We start from the raw sequence: 18,557 nt of genomic DNA on the forward strand, positions 1-18,557 counted from the left end.
ATAGTAAACATCATGTGAATGTGTAATGTGTAATTTGATTTTATTTCTATTCACAGTTTCATGGAAGTCTGAGGAAATATCCCTATTTCATTAATTTAATGCATTTATAATGTTATTCCTAAGTTTTGAATAAGATACTTATTTCAAAAACAAAAAAGTAAATGAAAACAAGAACCCCATAACAAAAAAAACTATATGTTACAGTGAAAAAAGTATTTTTTATCTACAATTTCTTGACCCCCATATAGGTATTTTTTAGAAATAAACATCAATTTCTAAAAAGTAATTTTGTCAACAGATCCTACATTAAATCCCTCAATAAATTGAATATGTATTTTTTATCTTAAATAATGTAAAAGCAAATGTATTTAGAATAGAGTTATAAAAGATATTCCGGTAACAAAGAAAGAAAGAAAATTGAACAATTCACTGGGGAGAACAATGCTATACAGGGTGAAAAAAAAATCTCTCCTTTTAAATCACTAAATGGACTTATTATCTGTTATATCTTAGATGACTGCAGAAGGAGAGAAGAGACATTAATTTATATCACTGTATTAGCCTGGGATTTTTTAAATATGAATATGTTATTTCTACCTGCTTCACTAGCCCAAGTGCTTATCTACACACATCAAGTTGTTAATAAACTTGCAGTAAATATAATACCATCTTTTAATGTCAACTGTAAAGAGGTGAACAGATTTTGCATTTTAAAATATTCTGTCTTCAAATCGTACCTTGAAAGTGAAAAATGTTAATTATCTCTAATAAAAACATAATTTATTACAGAACTTATTTGGAATGAATGGTGGAATGAGGCATTTTTGTCAAGAACTGTGAAGGGTTTGAAATTTTACTTTAATAAGTTAGTCTGTTACTATTTTATTGATATTGACAGAAAACACAAAACTCCTGGGTCAGAGACAAGAAACTTTACTTATGTTACAGCAAGCAATGTGAATCCCCACGTGTCAAATAGTCAATAGGTTGTGTTTTTTTTTTTTTTTCAATAGTTCCAATGACAGAGAAAGCACTATTACAATTCTGTAACACAGGAACAGAAAACCAAACACCACATGTTCTCACTCATAAGTGGGAGTTGAACAATGAGAACACGTGGACGTAGGGAGAGGAACATCACACACATGAGCCTGTCAAGGGGTAGGGAGATAAGGGAGAGATAGCTTTAGGAGAAATACCTAAATGACAGGTTGATGAGTGCAGCAAACCACCAGGGCTCGTGTATACCTATGTAACAAACCTGCACATTCTGGACATGTATCCCAGAACTTAAAGTATAATTAAACATTTTTTTCAAAAAAGACAAAAGACAAAAAGTGTTGGCCAGGCTGTGGAGAAAAAGGAACACTTGCACACTGTTAGTGGGGATTTAAATTAGTACAGCTATTATGAAAAAATGTATGGAGTTTCTTCAAAACATTAAAATTAGAACTATCATATGATCCAGCAATTCCACTACTGGACATACATCCAAATGAAATGAAATCAGTATGTCAAAGAAATATGCACAGTCTCATGTTTATTGCACCAATATTCACAATAGCCAAATATAGAATCAACCTAAGTGTTCATCAACAAATGAATATATAAAGAAAATGTGTGTATATACATACAATGGAATACTATTCAGCCATAAAGAAGAAAAAATCTTGACATCTGTGGCAATAGGAATGAAGCCGGAGGACGTTAAATGAAAAACAAACAAACAAACAAAAACCCAGGCATAGAAAGACAGAGACAACATGTACAAGGCTGGTTCAGTGTTTAAAAATCAACTAATGTAATCCATCATATCAATGGGTTAAAAAAAATCAATTATAGTTGTGCACACCTGCAGTTCCAGCCACCTGAGTGGGTGAAGCAGGAGGATCTCTTGAGCCCAAGAATTGGAGGCTGCAGTGAGCTATGATCACACCACTGCACTCTAGACTGGGCAACAGAGTGAGATCCCAATTTTCTTTTAAATTATATAGTCATATCAATAAATCCAGAAAAAGCATTTGACAAAAGTCTAACACCATTCACAATAAAAACTCTCAGTAAACCAAAAATAGAGGGGAATTTCCTCAAGTTGATAAAGCATATCTACAAGAAAACCTACAGTTACTATTAAACTTAATGGTGAAAAAGTAGAAGCTTTCCCGCTAATATCAGGAACAAGTCAAGGATGTTTCCTCTCATCATGCCTTTTCAATATTATACTGGAAGTCCTAGCTAATACAATAAAACACTAAAAGGAAGGGTAAAGTATACAGATTGGGGCAAAATAAATAAAACCATCATTGTTTGCAGATAACAGAATGATCTATGTGGAAAATTCAAATGAATAAACAACAGCAAAGAATGCCATTGAAACTAATAAGTTATTACAGCAAATTTGCAGGATACAAGGTTGAAATAAAAAATCAATCACTTTTCTATATACCAGCAATTAACAAATGGAATTTGAAATAAAAAACACAATACTACTGTTATTAGCACCCAAGAATATGAAATACTTTGATATAAATCTAATAAAATGTGTCCAAGATCTATATGAATAAAATTCTGATAAAAGAAGTCTAAGAAGGACAAAATAAATTGAGAGATATTCCATGTCGCTGGATAGGAGGACTCAATATTGTCAAGATGTCAGTTCTTCCCAACTTGATATATGGATTTGATGCAATCTCAACCAAAATCTTTGCAGATTATTTTGTGGATATCAACAAACTGATTTGAGAGTTTATATGAAAAAGCAAAAGATCCGATATAACTAATATAGTATTGAAGGAGAATAATAAAATCAGAGGACTCACAGTATTCTATTTCAAGATTTACTTTAAAGCTACAGTAATCAACACAGTGTGATATTGTTGAAATAATAGATCAATGGAACAGAATAGAGAGCCCAAAAATAAACCTATAGAAATAAAGTCCACTGTAAATTAGTAAAGCCATTATGCAAAAATGTATGGAGGTTTCTCAAAAAATTAAAAATAAAACTACCTTATGATCCAGCAATTCTGCTTTTGGATATATATTCAAAAAATGAAATCAATATGTCAAAGACATGTCTGCACTCTCATGTTCATTGCAGCATTATTCACAATAGCCATGATATAGGATCAACCTGTGTTCATCAATGGATGAATGAATAAAGAAAATATGTTAGATATATACATGGAACCCTATATTCAATCTTATAAAAGAAGGAAATGCTATCATTTCCAACAATGTGAATAAACCTGGAGGACAGTGTGCTAAGTGAAATAAGTCAGGGACAGAAAGGCAAATCCTGCATGACCTTACTTTATATTTGAAATCTGAAACACTGAAATTCATAGAATTAGAGAAGTAGAGAGTAGAATGGTGGTTACCAGGAGCTGGGGTTGAGGGGTAGAAGGGAAACTGAAAATACATTGGTCAAAGGATAGAAAATTTTAGTTAGAAGGAATAAGTTCAGGAGAATTATTATACAACATGACTACAGTTATAGTTAATAACAATATATTGTATAATTTAAAATTGCTAAGAGAATAAATTTTAAATTTTCTCACCAAAAGATAATAAGTATGTGAGGTAATTCATATGTTAGTTGATTCAGTCATTCAACAATGTATACATATGTAAAAATGTTACGTTGTATATCATAAATGTGTACAATTTTTGGTCAATTAAAAACATAAAAATTAGAAAAAAGAAAAAAAGGAAGACAATGTCAAGAGAATGAGAAAACCAGCCATAGACTATGGGGAAATATTTGCAAAAGACACCTCTGTTAAAGAATTATTATCCAAAACATACAAAGAGCTCTAAAAACTCACCAATAAGAAAACAAACAACACAATTTAAAAATGGGCCAGGCCGGTCACGGTGGCTCATGCCTATAATCCCAGCACTTGGGGAGGCCAAGGCAGGTGGATCACCTGAGGTCAGGGCTCGAGACCAGCCTGGCCAATATGATGAAACTCCATCTCTACTAAAAATACAAAAATTAGCCAGATGTGGTGGCGCATGCCTGTAGTACCATCCACTCAGGAGGCTGAGGCAGAAGAATTGCTTGAACCTGGGAAGCAGAGGTTGTAGTGAGCCAAGATTGCACCATTGCACTCCAGCCTGGACAACAAAGCAAGACTCCATCTCAAAAAAAAAAAAAAAAAAAAAAGCCAAAGACCTTAACTGATACCTCATCAAAGAAAATATATAGATTATAAGTAAGTGTATGAAAAGATGCTCCACATCATATATCATCAGGGAAATTTAAATTAAAACAATGAGATACCACTACACACCTATTAGAATGGCCAAAATCCAGAACACTGAAAACACCAAATGCTGATAAAGTTGTGAAGCAGAAGGAACTCTTTTTCACTGCTGGTGGAGATGCAAAATGGTACAGCCACTTGGAAAAACAATTTGGCACTTTTTCATAAAACTAAACATACTCCTACCAGGTGATCTATCAGTCATACTACTTGGTATTTACCAAAAGGAGTTGAAAACATATCAACACAAAAACCTGAAAATTGATGTTTATAGCAGCTTTATTCATAATTGCCAAAATTTGGAAGCAACCAAATTGTTCTTCAGTAGGTGAATGGATAAATTGTGTAACATCCAGATAATGGACTGTTATTCAGCACTAAAAAGAAATTAGCTATCAAGCCATGAAAAGACATGGAGGAATATTAAACATATATTACTCATGAAAGAAGCTATCTTCACAACAAAATTGACAGCACACTAGCAAAACTAATAAAGAAGAAAAGAAGAATCAAATAGATGCAATAAAAAAGATAAAGCGGATAGCACCACCAATCTCACAGAAATGCAAACTACCATCAGAGAATACTATAAACACCTCTACACAAATAAACTAGAATATCTAGAAGAAATGAATAAATTCCTGGACACATACACCCTCCCAAGACTAAACCAGGAAGAAGTTGAATGGCTGAACAGACCAATAACAGGCTCTGAAATTGAGGCAATAATTAATAGCCTACCAGCCAGAAAAAGTCCAGGACCAAACAGATTCACAGCCGAAATCTATCAGAGGTATAAAGACGAGCTGCTTCCATTCCTTCTGAAACTATTCCAATCAATAGAAAAAGAAGGAATCCTCCCTAACTCATTTTATGAGGCCAGCATCATCCTGATACAAAAGCCTGGCAGAGACACAACAAAAAAAGAGAATTTTAGACCAACATCCCTGATGAACATCAATGTGAAAACCCTCAATAAAATACTGGCAAACTGAATCCAGCAGCACATCAAAAAGCTTAACCACCACAATCAAGTCGGCTTCATCCCTGGGATGCAAGGCTGGTTCAACATATGCAAATCAATAAATGTAATCCATCGCACAAACAGAACCAATGACAAAAACCATGTGATTATCTCAATAGACGCAGAAAAGGCCTTTGACAAAATTCAACAGTCATTCATGCTAAAAACTCTCAATAAACTAGGTATTGATAGAACGTATCTCAAAATAATAAGAGCTATTTATGACAAACCCACAGCCAATATCATACTGAATGGGCAAAAACTGGAAGCATTCCCTTTGAAAAGTGGCACATGACAGGGATGTCCTCTCTCACACCACTCCTATTCAACATAGTGTTGGAAGTTCTGGCCAGGGCAATCAGGCAAGAGAAAGAAATGACGTGTATTCAATTAGGAAAAGAGGAAGTCAAGTTGTCCCTGTTTGCAGGTGACATGATTGTACATTTAGAAAACCCCATTTTCTCAGCCCAAAATCTCCTTAAGCTGATAAGCAACTTCAGCAAAATCTCAGGATACAAAATGAATGTGCAAGAATCACGAGCATTCCTATACACCAATAACAGACAGAGAGTCAAATCATGAGTGAACTCCCATTCACAATTGCTACAAAGAGAATAAAATACCTAGGAGTCCAACTTATAAGGGATGTGAAGGACCTCTTCAAGGAGAACTACAAACCACTGCTTAACAGAATAAAAGAAGACACAAGCAAACGGAAGGGCATTCCATGCTCATGGATAGGAAGAATCAATATAGTGAAAATGGCCATACTGCCCAAGGTAATTTATAGATTCAATGCCATCCCCATCAAGCTACCAATGACTTTCTTCACAGAATTGGAAAAAACTACTTTAAAGTTCATATGGAACCAAAAGAGAGCCCACATTGCCAAGTCAATCCTAAGCCAAAAGAACAAAGCTGGAGGCATCACGCTACCTGACTTCAAACTATACTACAAGGCTACAGAAATCAAAACAGCATGGTACTGGTACCAAAACAGATACATAGACAAATGGAACAGAACAGAGGCCTCAGAAATAACACTACACATCTACAACCATCTGATCTTTGACAAACCTGACATAAACCAGAAATGGGGAAAGGATTCCCTATTTAATAAATGGTGCTGGGAAAACTGGCTAGCCATATGTAGAAAGCTGAAACTGGATCCCTTCCTTACACGTTACACAAAAATTAATTCAAGATGGATTAAAGATTTAAATGTTAGACCTAAAACCATAAAAATCCTAGAAGAAAACCTAGGCAATAACATTCAGGACATAGGCATGGGCAAGGACTTCATGTCTAAAACACCAAAAGCAATGGCAACAAAAGCCAAAATTGACAAATGGGATCTAATTAAACTCAAGAGCTTCTGCACAGCAAAAGAAACTACCATCAGAGTGAACAGGCAACCTACAGAATGGGAGAAAATTTTTGCAATCTACCCATCTGACAGAGGGCTAATATCCAGAATCTACAAAGAACTTAAACAAATTTACAAGAAAAAGCAAACAACCCCATGAAAAATTAGGCAAAATATATGAACAGATACTTCTCAAAAGAAGGCATTTATGCAGCCAAAGACACATGAAAAAATGCTCATCATCACTGGTCATCAGAGAAATGCAAATCAAAATGACAATGAGATGCCATCTCACACCAGTTAGAATGTTGATCATTAAAGTCAGGAAACAACACATGCTGGAGAGGATGTGGAGAAATAGGCATGGTTTTACACTGTTGGTGGGGGTGTAAATTAGTTCAACCATTGTGGAGGACAGCTTGGCGGTTCCTCAAGGATCTAGAACTAGAAATACCATTTGACCCAGCCATCCCATTACTGGGTATATACCCAAAGGATTATAAGTCATTCTACTATAAAGACACATGAACACGTATGTTTATTGTGGCACTATTCACAATAGAAAAGAATTGGAACAAACCAAAATGTCCATCAATGATAGACTGGATTAAGAAAATGTGGCACATATACACCATGGAAGACTATGCAGCCATAAAAAATGATGAGTTCTTGTCCTTTGCAGGGACATGGATGAAGCTGGAAACCATCATTCTCAGCAAACTATCACAAGGACAGAAAACCAAACACCCCATGTTCTTACTCATAGGTGAGAATTGAACAATGAGAACAGTTGGACACAGGATGGGGAACATCACACACTGGGGCCTGTCGGGGACTGGGGGGCTGGGGGAGGGATAGCATTAAGAGAAATACCTAATGTAAATGATGAGTTGATGGGTACAGCAAACCAACATGGCACATGTATACCTATGTAACAAAACTGCACGTTGTGCACATGTACCCTAGAACTTTAATTAAAAAAAAAAAGAAAGAAGCTATCTGAAAAGGCAACAGACTGTATGATTCCAACTATACAACATTCCAAAAAAGGAAAAACTATGAAGTAAAAAGATCAGTAGTTTTCAGGTGTTGGTGAGAAGCAGTCGAAGGAGGAGAAGGATGAATAGGTTGAGCAGAGGATTTTTAGGGCAATGATGAATACAGGTTATTATACGTTTTTCCAAACCCATAGAAAGTACAACCCCTAGAAAGAACCTCAAAGTAAGCTATACACCTTGCATGATTATTATGTGTCAATATAGGTTTATCAGTGACAATAAATGTACCATTCCGGTGAAGGATGTTGATAATGGGACAGGCTACGTATGTGTAGGAGTAAGGGGAGAAATTCCTATTCTTACCTCTCAATTTTTCTGTGTACCTAAAACTGCTTTTAAAATGTCTTATAAAAATCAATTATTCTTGCTTATGCCAACAATGCGCAACTGAAATTTGAAATTAAAAGCAAAATCTCATTTACATGAGCATCAAAAAATAAAATCAGTGGGATCTAACAAAATGTACGTAAAGTCTATATGTGAAAAATTACAAAACTCTGATGAAAGAAATCAAATAAGATTTAAATAAATTGAGAGATATTCCATGTTCATGAATTGAAAGACTCCACTTTAGGATGTTAATTTTTCCTAATTTGATCTATAAATTCAACACAATTCCAATCAATATTCCAGGAAAGTAGTTAGTAAAGATTGGCAAACTGATTCTAAAATTTATATGGAAAAACAAACAAAAAGCAGAATAGCCAACATAATACCAAGAAAGAAGTACAAAGTTGGAAGCCTGACATTATCCAAATTCAAAACTTACTATAAAACTACGCTGATCGAGATTTTATGGAACTGGTGAATGGTGAATGGAATAGAATGGAATCCCAGAAACAGAACCACACATATATTGCAATGGTGTAAAGGTAATTTAATGGATCAACAATAGTCTTTGCAACAAACAGTCGTGGAAAAATTGTACATTCATATGAAAAAAAAAGAATCTAGACATGGACCCTACAACTTTCGTTAAAACGAACTCAAAATGGATCATAGACCTAAAAGTAAGATGTAAAATTAAGTGTAAGATTAGAGCAGCTGACATCTAAGATTTCTCTGGAAATCAATCCCATGGTACATGCTGGAGGAACCCTGGGAACTTTAGTGTGGGAAGTCCCCCACTGGCAACTCAATTGGCCCTGAGCCCTTCCAAATCCAATGGTGGGCCAATCATATCCCAGATGCTTTTCACAGTCTGTGGCTAAGTAGAAGAGCAGAACGATTCTAGGCAGAGGTAGGACTGGGCAGGCCATGATCATTATTCAGGGACAGTTGAGCACTTCCCATCATTTCTCCTCTTTCACTGACCTAGATAAAGTTTCTCTCAAACAGTGGTGTATGTGTATTTTATGCGTATTCTCTATGGTACAACCATCATTGCATTGTCCCACGGAGGAATACGGTCACTGCATGCCCTCACTAGGGCATATAATTCAGCAATGTAACCTCACTGTTCATAACTCTTTTATCAAAAGAAATTAGTTTCTTATTTGATATTCCTCTTATCTTATCAGAGAAGGGGCCACCAATGGCATTCAAGGCAAGAAGGAGAAAAACGCAACTGCGTATCTCACTCAAGTGCCACTAACACTGCTCTGGGACTTACCCTGTATTGCCCTTTTGGATTTGTCACAATAATAAGCCCATTTTTTTTTTGCCCCTATTGGTGCCAGTCCCTCAAAATATGGTCACTGCAACCTCTAGAGGACAGGGAAATCAGGGTCTGTTCTCAGGTAGGGATATGCATAATCCAGTCTCCCACTCAGCCTCTTCTGCTCTTTGCCCCTTAAATCTAATGAGTATCTAAATCCTATTATTGCCTTCTGAACAAAGGTTTTTCAAATCCAGTAGTTAATTTTTTCAGAAATTCTCCTTATAAGTCAGGCCGTTATACCTCTGTAAGAAGAGTCTCTTAAAATATCATTTTTATCATTTTCTACTCTGCACATTTTCTACCCTGTGCAAATATTTTCATTTACTCTAGAGGGCTAGAATCAGTGTTCAAACTGTTTAACCTTGTATTCATGGTTTGCTGCTGTAACTTTATTAGCTTATTGCCTACAGATCTTTATATGAATTCTCTAATCTGGACAAATATCAATCATCAAAAGCACCATAGACTTCAGAAATCACCCAGCCTTCCTTGAGCTCACAAGTCCCAAGTTGGCCTCTCTCCCCAGCTACTACCATTGAATTATTATCTACATAAATCACAAAGCCGAGAAACATATGAGCTTTGTGATTTATCTAATTTGAAAATAAATAGAGGCAAGACCTCAAGCAGCAGTAGAATCTGCACACACTATCTCCAAGAAGAAATGGACTATAAACAAAGGTTAGGACTCAGAATGACTTTTTGAAAACCTCAATTTCTTGTCAATTTTCTAGTACATTGCCTTATATTAGTAAACTTTTTCCAAGCAATGATGAGTGGAAAGACTCCAAATCATATTTAGGGTCTTTATAAACACTATTATAAAGCTTAGACCAAATGTCACTAAGTCTCTGTGCCTTTCCCTGACGCTTTCCCATCAGCAAAAATCATGGGCTCTCTCATCCATGTCCCGTCAGAGCACCTTCCCACACTCCTATTTAAGTTTACATCCCCCAGTTTCCTTTCCATGTGTTCATAATAATCTGTGTATTTCTCATGGCAGTAACATCCATTTTTAGCCTCTTTTTTGTTCTTTGGAAAGGTGATTATCTTATAAAAAATTATCGCTTCTTCCAGTATTCTCCAACCTCCAATAAAGGAAGAGAGTCTCGCTCTGCCATATGTTGCTTGTATTATGTGGCTGTAATAATGTGTGGCACATAGAAAGGAAATTAAGGAATTCATAGGTATAATATGCCTAGTTTCAAAGTAAAAGACGTGAATGTATTTTAAATGGAAGGAGAAACTAATGATGAAACACAATCCATTATTAACAAAAAGGTTTAGGAAGGGAGGCATTCCACCAAAGTTTGTGTAAAAGTTCCTCTGACTTCTGTAGCAGACAGTTGAGGCTCCCTTTCTCCCAGACAATATTACAGAAGAGCCGAAAAGTAGGGCAGAGAGATAGATCTGGCACAACTGCATAGAAGCTCCCGAGACCAGTCAGAGAACTACCCAAGGTCATTTATTCACATGAAATTACATGAGGGTTTATTTTCTCTGTTGTATTTTTTCCAAAAATTGAGAAAAACAACACTTTAGGCAATCTTTCTTAGCATTAGGAATTACATTTGAGAATTAACTTTACATGAACCCAAACATATATGGTATCCCATCTTAAATACAACAAAACTTTATTGATGGTCATCTGAGACTCTTCCTTTCTATCCTGTCCCCTTCCTCCACTTACCTAACCCTGGGTACCTATTAGCCCACTGGGTTCTCACCACTGCTTTTGTATATATTTCTTTCATAGCTCATATCACATTTTGTCTTAATTATTTGTATATACTTGTGTTTTCTATACTGCATTATGAAAAAAATTAATTAAATGTCAAAACTTCAGAATAAATCTGATTTAACACATAGAAGACATACAAGGCTATTTGTTCTCTCATTTATGTATATTTCATTGATTCATTCACCTAATTTGTCAGATGTCATTAGTATCAAAAATTCCCAGATTAAAGGCCAGGTACCCATCATTTTTTAGTCCCACAAGTCATTTTCTTATGTGTGTTTCTCCCTGATAGAGATAATATGCATTTTGTAGTTCTAATTGAGCTGGTAAGATTTTCATTTCTCTCCCCTCTCTCACCTCATTCTAGACTCAGGAGAGATTTACAGATCTTATAGGTAAAATACATATTGCCTTTTTCTTTTTTGTATTAGCTTCATTGGAATCTGTCAAATAATTTAAGAAGAAGATTTAAAAACTCCTAGATCTTTTGATTAGGCAATTGTAGAACATATTTAACATATTATTAATCACTTTATCAAATAGCATGTTATAAACAGTCATAAACTAGAATGAGCAGGATGTTATATTCTGCTGAGAATACTATTTTTTGATAACAGGTAAACACGCACTACATTATTAGGGCTACAATCTAAACACAATTATCTGCTACATTCAGATCCTTGATTTAATGGTAGAAAATATCATCCCACAAACAGCATTACTCTCTAAGCTGCAATATTTAATTTTCCATATTCAGATCCCACAACAGATTAGTTGTGTTTACACTATAAAGTAATGAAATGGATGTTTTAGCAATCATATCAGAATATATGCATTCAAATATGTGTCACCACTGAAAATAAGTCATCTTGAGATATTTGTATTTCAAGAATGTTTGTTTTCTCACAAACACTTATTATGGAAATAATAGAGGTAAGTTTAAGTTAGGGTGATAAAAAAAGGAAGAAGTAATTAATTTTATTTAGATTTTTGAGAAAAATTTCAGAGAAAGGCTGGCATTCATGTATGGCCTTAAAAGATAAATAAATGTTTTTCCCTGAGGCCCATGCAAAAGAGAATTATGAAAAGAAGAAGGAATCAGCTAAGATAATTATCAGTGGTTTAGTGTGACTCTGTGAGAAGAAGGGTGAAAAGCTGAAGGAGATAAAAGAGATAGGTTTCAATAGGTAAGCAAAAAAAAGGGGGTTCCATGGTATAATGGTTAGCATTCTGGACTCTGAATCCAATAGGTAAGCAAAGGCAAACTCACTGAAGGCATCATATGTAATGCAAAGAACACATAAGAGACTGGCACAATCGGATTTGCATTTAAAACAATTATTCTGGTTATAATATGGAGGAAAGATTACGGAAGTCTGAGGCTGGAGGAAAGACCAGTTCAGAGGTAAGTAAGAGCTGAATTATTACAGTCAAAGCAAGGATTGATTTGATAATTATTTAGAAGACAGAATTAATGAGAGTTAGTGACATGGCACATAAAGACTCCTACAGAGTTGGAGGGGTGTAGGATGACTTGAGTTTCTGGCTTGTGTGATTGGATGGGTAGTGATGCTATTAGCTAGATAAAGGAATATAGAAATGGGTCATATGTGGGGAAAGAGTACACAGATTTGAAGATGTTCAGCTCTACATGCATGTGAAATTTTTCAACTGAATCTGATTGCAAGAGACTTATCAAGCCTAGTTATATAAATATATGAATAATGAGGATATGAGTGGTAAAGGAAACCATGAAATAGACAAATCCACCCAGAACACATATAAAGATAAGAAGGGAAAGCCAAGAAGGGATTGGAAAAGAAGAACAGTATTGCAAAGCAGACAAAGAAGTCGGGGGTAGGAGGAGATTCAGCAGCATTGCATCTTAAAAGCCAAGGGGAAAAACTTCAAGAAAAAAAGAAGTGGCAGGGAAAAGTAAAAATTACTAAGCAATATGTTATGTGTTTTCTTCTATGCTATTTTATCTGATTTTCAAAACAAGCCTGTAAAGTAAGCATTTCCCATGCAACATGTGGATAAAGTAGGACAACTTGCTCAAGATCAACAGTTAGCAATTTGTGGAATCAGGTTTGGACTGAGGTCCACCTGTCTCCAGGACACATAAATGCTATATAAAAGGAAAGAGAGGCAGAAGTACACTGTATGTGATAATTAGGGTATCATCAGTAGAGTGACCAGATAATAGTGGAAGTGAGGAAGTAGGTTTGGTGAACACTGACTTCATCTTCAAAAAGCTTGGTTTATGGGTTTTAGTGAAAGAAGATCCTAGAGCTAAGGGACTTTATTTTTCCAAAACAAGAGGAACTTGGTCATATTGATGAGAAAGAACCAATAGAAAGAAAGAAGTTACAGTTGCAGAATAAAGATAAGTACGCATGGTCTTTAAGGAGATGGGATGAATTGGGGTTTAGGACACAAAGTCAAAGATTAGCCTTGAAACTATACCTTCCTATGATCGTTAGCTTCAAGGGAAGTTACCAGAGTTATAATTCCAAATTGAGTTCTTCTCTAAGTGGGTTAGAGACATTCCACTAAAAAGGTGGAAGGGCTCATGGCCAAATGTTTTTTGGGAAATGCTGGCTAAAGATCCTTAGATCCTTTACTAAAGAACTTTACAGAGCCATTAACATATTAATGTGCATCACGAATATCCACAATAAGAAAACATAGTATTTCCCGAATATATTTAATCTCAGGAGCTATTTATTTCCTTATGGCATTCACTGGTCTATAGGAAACAGTTTGAGAAATGTTACACCACAGTATTTGCATTCTAATTCTTCAGTGAAGAACTTTGCTATGGCAAAGTGACCCCCACCTCCCCCCTAAAAAAAACACATTTTTCTTGCACCAATTTTCAAATAAAAACTTTCCTCTGAGGGCTGAAGGAATCCAATATAGTATATTAAATTAATATTTGGATTAGTTCCTTCTTCTTCTTCCTCTGAGAAGCAGACACCCAAGACAGGTTTAGACATACCAGGGATATATCAAGGGAAATGCCTGCAAGGAAAAAAAAAAAAAAGGTGGGGGATGGGAAGAGGGTGAACTCATGAGACTGTGATACAGCTCTGACCCTTATGATGCAGAGAGAGGAAGAGAAGGCTGGTATGAAGAGTCTCAAACTACAGATCTAACAACGTTTTGACCAGACCAATGAGGACTCCTGGAGCTACAGTCACCCACTAGAGGGGTCCCACAGGAAGGATCTGCCTTAATATCCCTGCCAACTCGGTCACAGGTAGAGAATGTCCTGTGGGAAGTGTGGCCTCCATACAAATGCAGTGGAGGAGTCATAGATTTGTGGTATGTTTTCATGAATGTCACAGTCTACCCTAAACTGCACCTCTTCCGTGATTCCCATGACTCTCTTCTGGGAAGGAATATTTTGAAAGGGAATTTAGTGGGACAAACTACAGCCACCATTGCTGTAGCTGATCTCAGGGTCACAACTAGTATTCACCCCTTCCCTCCTCCAACATTCATTCTAAATTCCCTTCATTCATAGTTACCACTCTGGCAGGTTGTAGTGGCTTTCTTGATGGTATAACGTAAACCCATATCCCAAAAGAGTCTGAATCCTTGGTAATCACATCTTTTCTGGTCCAGAGTTGTTGCATGTGTTTGTTTACACTTATGAAGGAGTGAAGATGTACCAGGAGGAATCAATGTCAATCATCTGACATCCACATGTATTCCTCCCTATGCAAAAGCATGCTATGTCTTCCTGCTGATCAGCATCAATTACCTCTTCCAAAATGGTTACTTTTCCTCTTGTCTTCTGGTTCCTGGACACCAGGTAACTAAAGTCCCCTGGCAGCAGCCATAGCTTAATGTTCAATTGAGCCTTTCATGTGTCTGCTGGCAAGAGTGAGCCTCTTTGGGGAAACAGGCCTTCCAACCCTGCAGTGTGAAAACGTGTGGACAGCAAGCACATATTCCCCAGTTATCACCAAGAGTGATTGTAAGTGGGTCACTCCTCCTCGTATCCCTTTTCTCCTGGACACGTACACCCTTTCTATTGTGAACAGAGCAACATGTGGAGGTCTCTGATGGCTTCCCATCTTTCCAAACTGTTCCTCTGAGCAGGCACTACAGCTTTGCCTTTTGAAGGCCATGCCAGCATTCTAAGAGGCCATCAGCTTTTGAATGTTGTATCCACAGTACAATCTAAGGTTTTGGTGAGAGAAAAAAAGCCACAATAACAACAAAAATTCAATATATGTATATGCCTACAGATATATTTTATTTTATGATCATGGAGAAAAATACAAAAGGATACGTATTGTTAATGTCAGTTGTATTGGAAGGGGATGAATTGTGGATAGGCAGGGCATGAAGGAAAGGGTAAAAAAGAAACCACCAAAGGGTAGGGGAAATACTGCCCTAAAAAAACAAACAGTATATACAATGTAATCAACTTTTAAAATGTTAAAGCATCATGAGAAAATCAAATAAAATAAAATGACTGCAATACAGTCATACCTAGTAAACTAGAATCATATCTAGTAAGCTAGAAATTGCCAAAGAATCATTTCTCATCATTTGAATATTTGCTTTTTCACACTTATCAAAGACAGCTATAGCAAAGAGAAGAAAAGGGAGGAGGGATATACTAGGAGGATGCAGAGTAGTTGGAAGTCTCCTCTGGCAACAGCTATTAAGACTCCCTGAAGAAAAAAGGGTCTCCTTAAACAAAATTAGCCACAGCTCTGTTTCATCTTCAATACAGATAGGGAGTCCATATGATTTATATTTCTAACCAGAACACTTTTTAAAGTTAAAGGAAACACTATTTATAATTACTCTGAGACAACAGACATATTGGATTGCTCCAATTAAATCAGGATATGTGATTGCCCTGATTATTGGATGGTAGAGACAGAGAGAATGGAGAGACAGAGAGAATGGAGGCATTGGGAACTACAAGAAACAGAAACTACAAATTGCCCTCCAGGAATTACAATATGAATAATGAAAAAAATAAGTGATTCTAAAACACAGATCCAGATATGATATAGCTCAGGTTTAAGAGAGAAGCACAAATGTCGCAGTGACGATAGTCTGGCGGAGCTAATTAGGAAAGCCTAGGAGAAATTAATAAATTTCTGTGAACCACTTTGTAAATGTTTTTTTCTCAAAAAAAAAAAGCAGGACAAGACGTTCATTTTTAGTTTTTTCTTTGCTAGATGCCTCTATTACAAATTTCACCTGTCAATCGGAGAAGGATAAATTACAAATCAAACTTAGACCTCCAGTTTCTGACTACAAAGCTTAATAAGCAACATAGCAATAATGAATGGTAGTGGACGAACTCATTTCTAGTTTCAGACTAACGAATGGAATAGATTTTTTATATTTGTAAGTACAATAACAATTTTGTATTATATATAAAGCAACCACTGTACTCTTGGGAGTTTCTACATGAACCCATCAATATTTCCCCCTTTGATTTTACATCTTCACTCTTTATTTGGCCCATGAAATTTTTATGTTCAATTTTTGATAAGGTCAAAATGTGTTCTATAATAGGTCTATGTTGATGCAGTTTAAACCCTGATATGCATACGAAGGACAGGAATCACATTAAAATTCATGTTTTATACAGCATGTCTGAGGAAAGGCATCAGTTCAGCATGAGCTCCCGGGCGAAGCTGATGCTGCTGACCCATGGACTCACACTTTGAAAAGCAAGGATCTATGTTGTTCTTCTTCACCCCCAACCTCATAATCTACTTGTTTGGCCTCATAACCCAAATCCCGGGAAATATAGAGTAAGCTGAAACATCTCTAATTATGATTCTACCAACCACCTGAGGAAACTTATAACAGATAGATGATATTTCGGCAGGTTTGGGGGCACTCAGAAGCAAATTTGTCTGAAAAGTTTAGCAGATAGTTCTAATGGCCAGGCAGGTTTGTAAAATAGTACCTTAAATTATAGTTGAAACAAATATAACACCAGAATACTCACATAATTCAGATGGCTACTCAACTTGTCTCTGTTTACAGCAGAAGGAAAATGTTCAGTTTCTACACCATCGCTGCTATCTATGAGCATTGAATTCCCAAGGATATAATATTATTTTCCAAGTGAAACTTGAACAATGTGCCTGGGTATATAGTCTCTTTAAATGCACTTGTGTCCACAGCAGGACCTATTGTAATATTCCCTGAAGCGAATGATGCAGTTTCTAATTCAATTATTTTCATTTTATTCCAAGTCTTTATAAGAATCAAGACTGTCAAGTATAAAATGTATCAGCATGTGCCACTCTGAGCTGAATGAGAGAATGAATTTACAACTTATCTTTTTCTAACCAATGCTTTTTTAATCACCTTCTCAGTTTCCTTTGACAGGCTGATGTGCTCCAGAGCTTCAGAAGGGCTTTATGATTTAAATCAATTTCATATATTAAAATGACTAACAGGCCAAATTAGCTCGTATTTAATTGGTTCACTGAGTATATTAATATTAATGTTATATTATTTTTAATAATAACATCTATCAATTTTTGAATGCCCATGACATACTATGCTCTATGCTAAAAATATTATGCTTACATTAATTATCAATTGTGGAACTAAGAAGAATAATGCAAGATTACTAATACTAGAACCATTTTATAAATAAGAAAAATGGGGGTTGGAGAAATTGAGCATCTTGGTGTCTGTTGAATATGAACCCTTATTTTAATCCATACCTACCTCCATCTTCTGCAGGTAATATAAGTTCCACTATGACATCCAAAACCTGTGAGTTGATAAAACTGAAGCAAAGATTCTATTTACTTTACAAAATGTTCAAGCAACCACAGCAGTCATTTTGTATGCTCCAAACAAGTGAGTGTACACATCCTTTAAGTTAGGTGATCTAGTGTTTTAGCTTCACCCTAACTTTCTGTATAATATAGATCCCACACTATAGCTTTCACAAGTAATAGCATTCATAACCACTACTCACAGTGTTACTAGGAGGAAAGTCCAACAAGCTTTAATTTTTATGTAAAAAGGGGGATAATACCCTGACACCAGACCAGAGCAGTTTGGAGAGTTCAGCAGGAGATGCACAAGAGGGTATAGGGAGTCTTTGCAGTGGTGGAAGGCAGGACCAATGAGGGTGAGTTACCCAAAAAACAGAGCTCCACCTGGAAAGAAACTTCTGAGAGTAGATATTATGCCTGATGGGTCATGACACCAACAAAGGGAAATTACAATGAAGGGGCCCAGAAAGTGAATCTGTGGGCGAAAGAGAGTCACCTTAGAAGGTTGAGGTTGTATTGTTTAGAGATAGCAACTACTAGTACAGGATAGAGAAGAAAGAAGGTAGTTTACAGTATGATTCAGCTGAAACAAGGTAGATTCTGAAAATCAAAGGTAGCATGACCATAAAAAAGCATCATATATTAAATAAACTAT

The 18,557-nt window shown here is 36.0% G+C and overlaps 1 protein-coding gene across 1 annotated transcript in view; it reads left to right on the forward strand.

Moving 5' to 3' along the window:
- The first annotated feature begins 12,471 nt into the window (after positions 1–12,471).
- LOC129042104 (immunoglobulin J chain) overlaps positions 12,472–18,557 on the forward strand; it is a 39,808-nt gene continuing 33,722 nt past the window's right edge. The window contains 1 exon segment of the mRNA XM_054497679.2: positions 12,472–12,522. Coding sequence (XP_054353654.2) covers positions 12,472–12,522 — 51 coding nt within the window.

This window comes from Pongo pygmaeus, chromosome 7 (genome assembly GCF_028885625.2).
Source record: "Pongo pygmaeus isolate AG05252 chromosome 7, NHGRI_mPonPyg2-v2.0_pri, whole genome shotgun sequence".
In the NCBI taxonomy this organism is placed as follows: domain Eukaryota; kingdom Metazoa; phylum Chordata; class Mammalia; order Primates; family Hominidae; genus Pongo; species Pongo pygmaeus.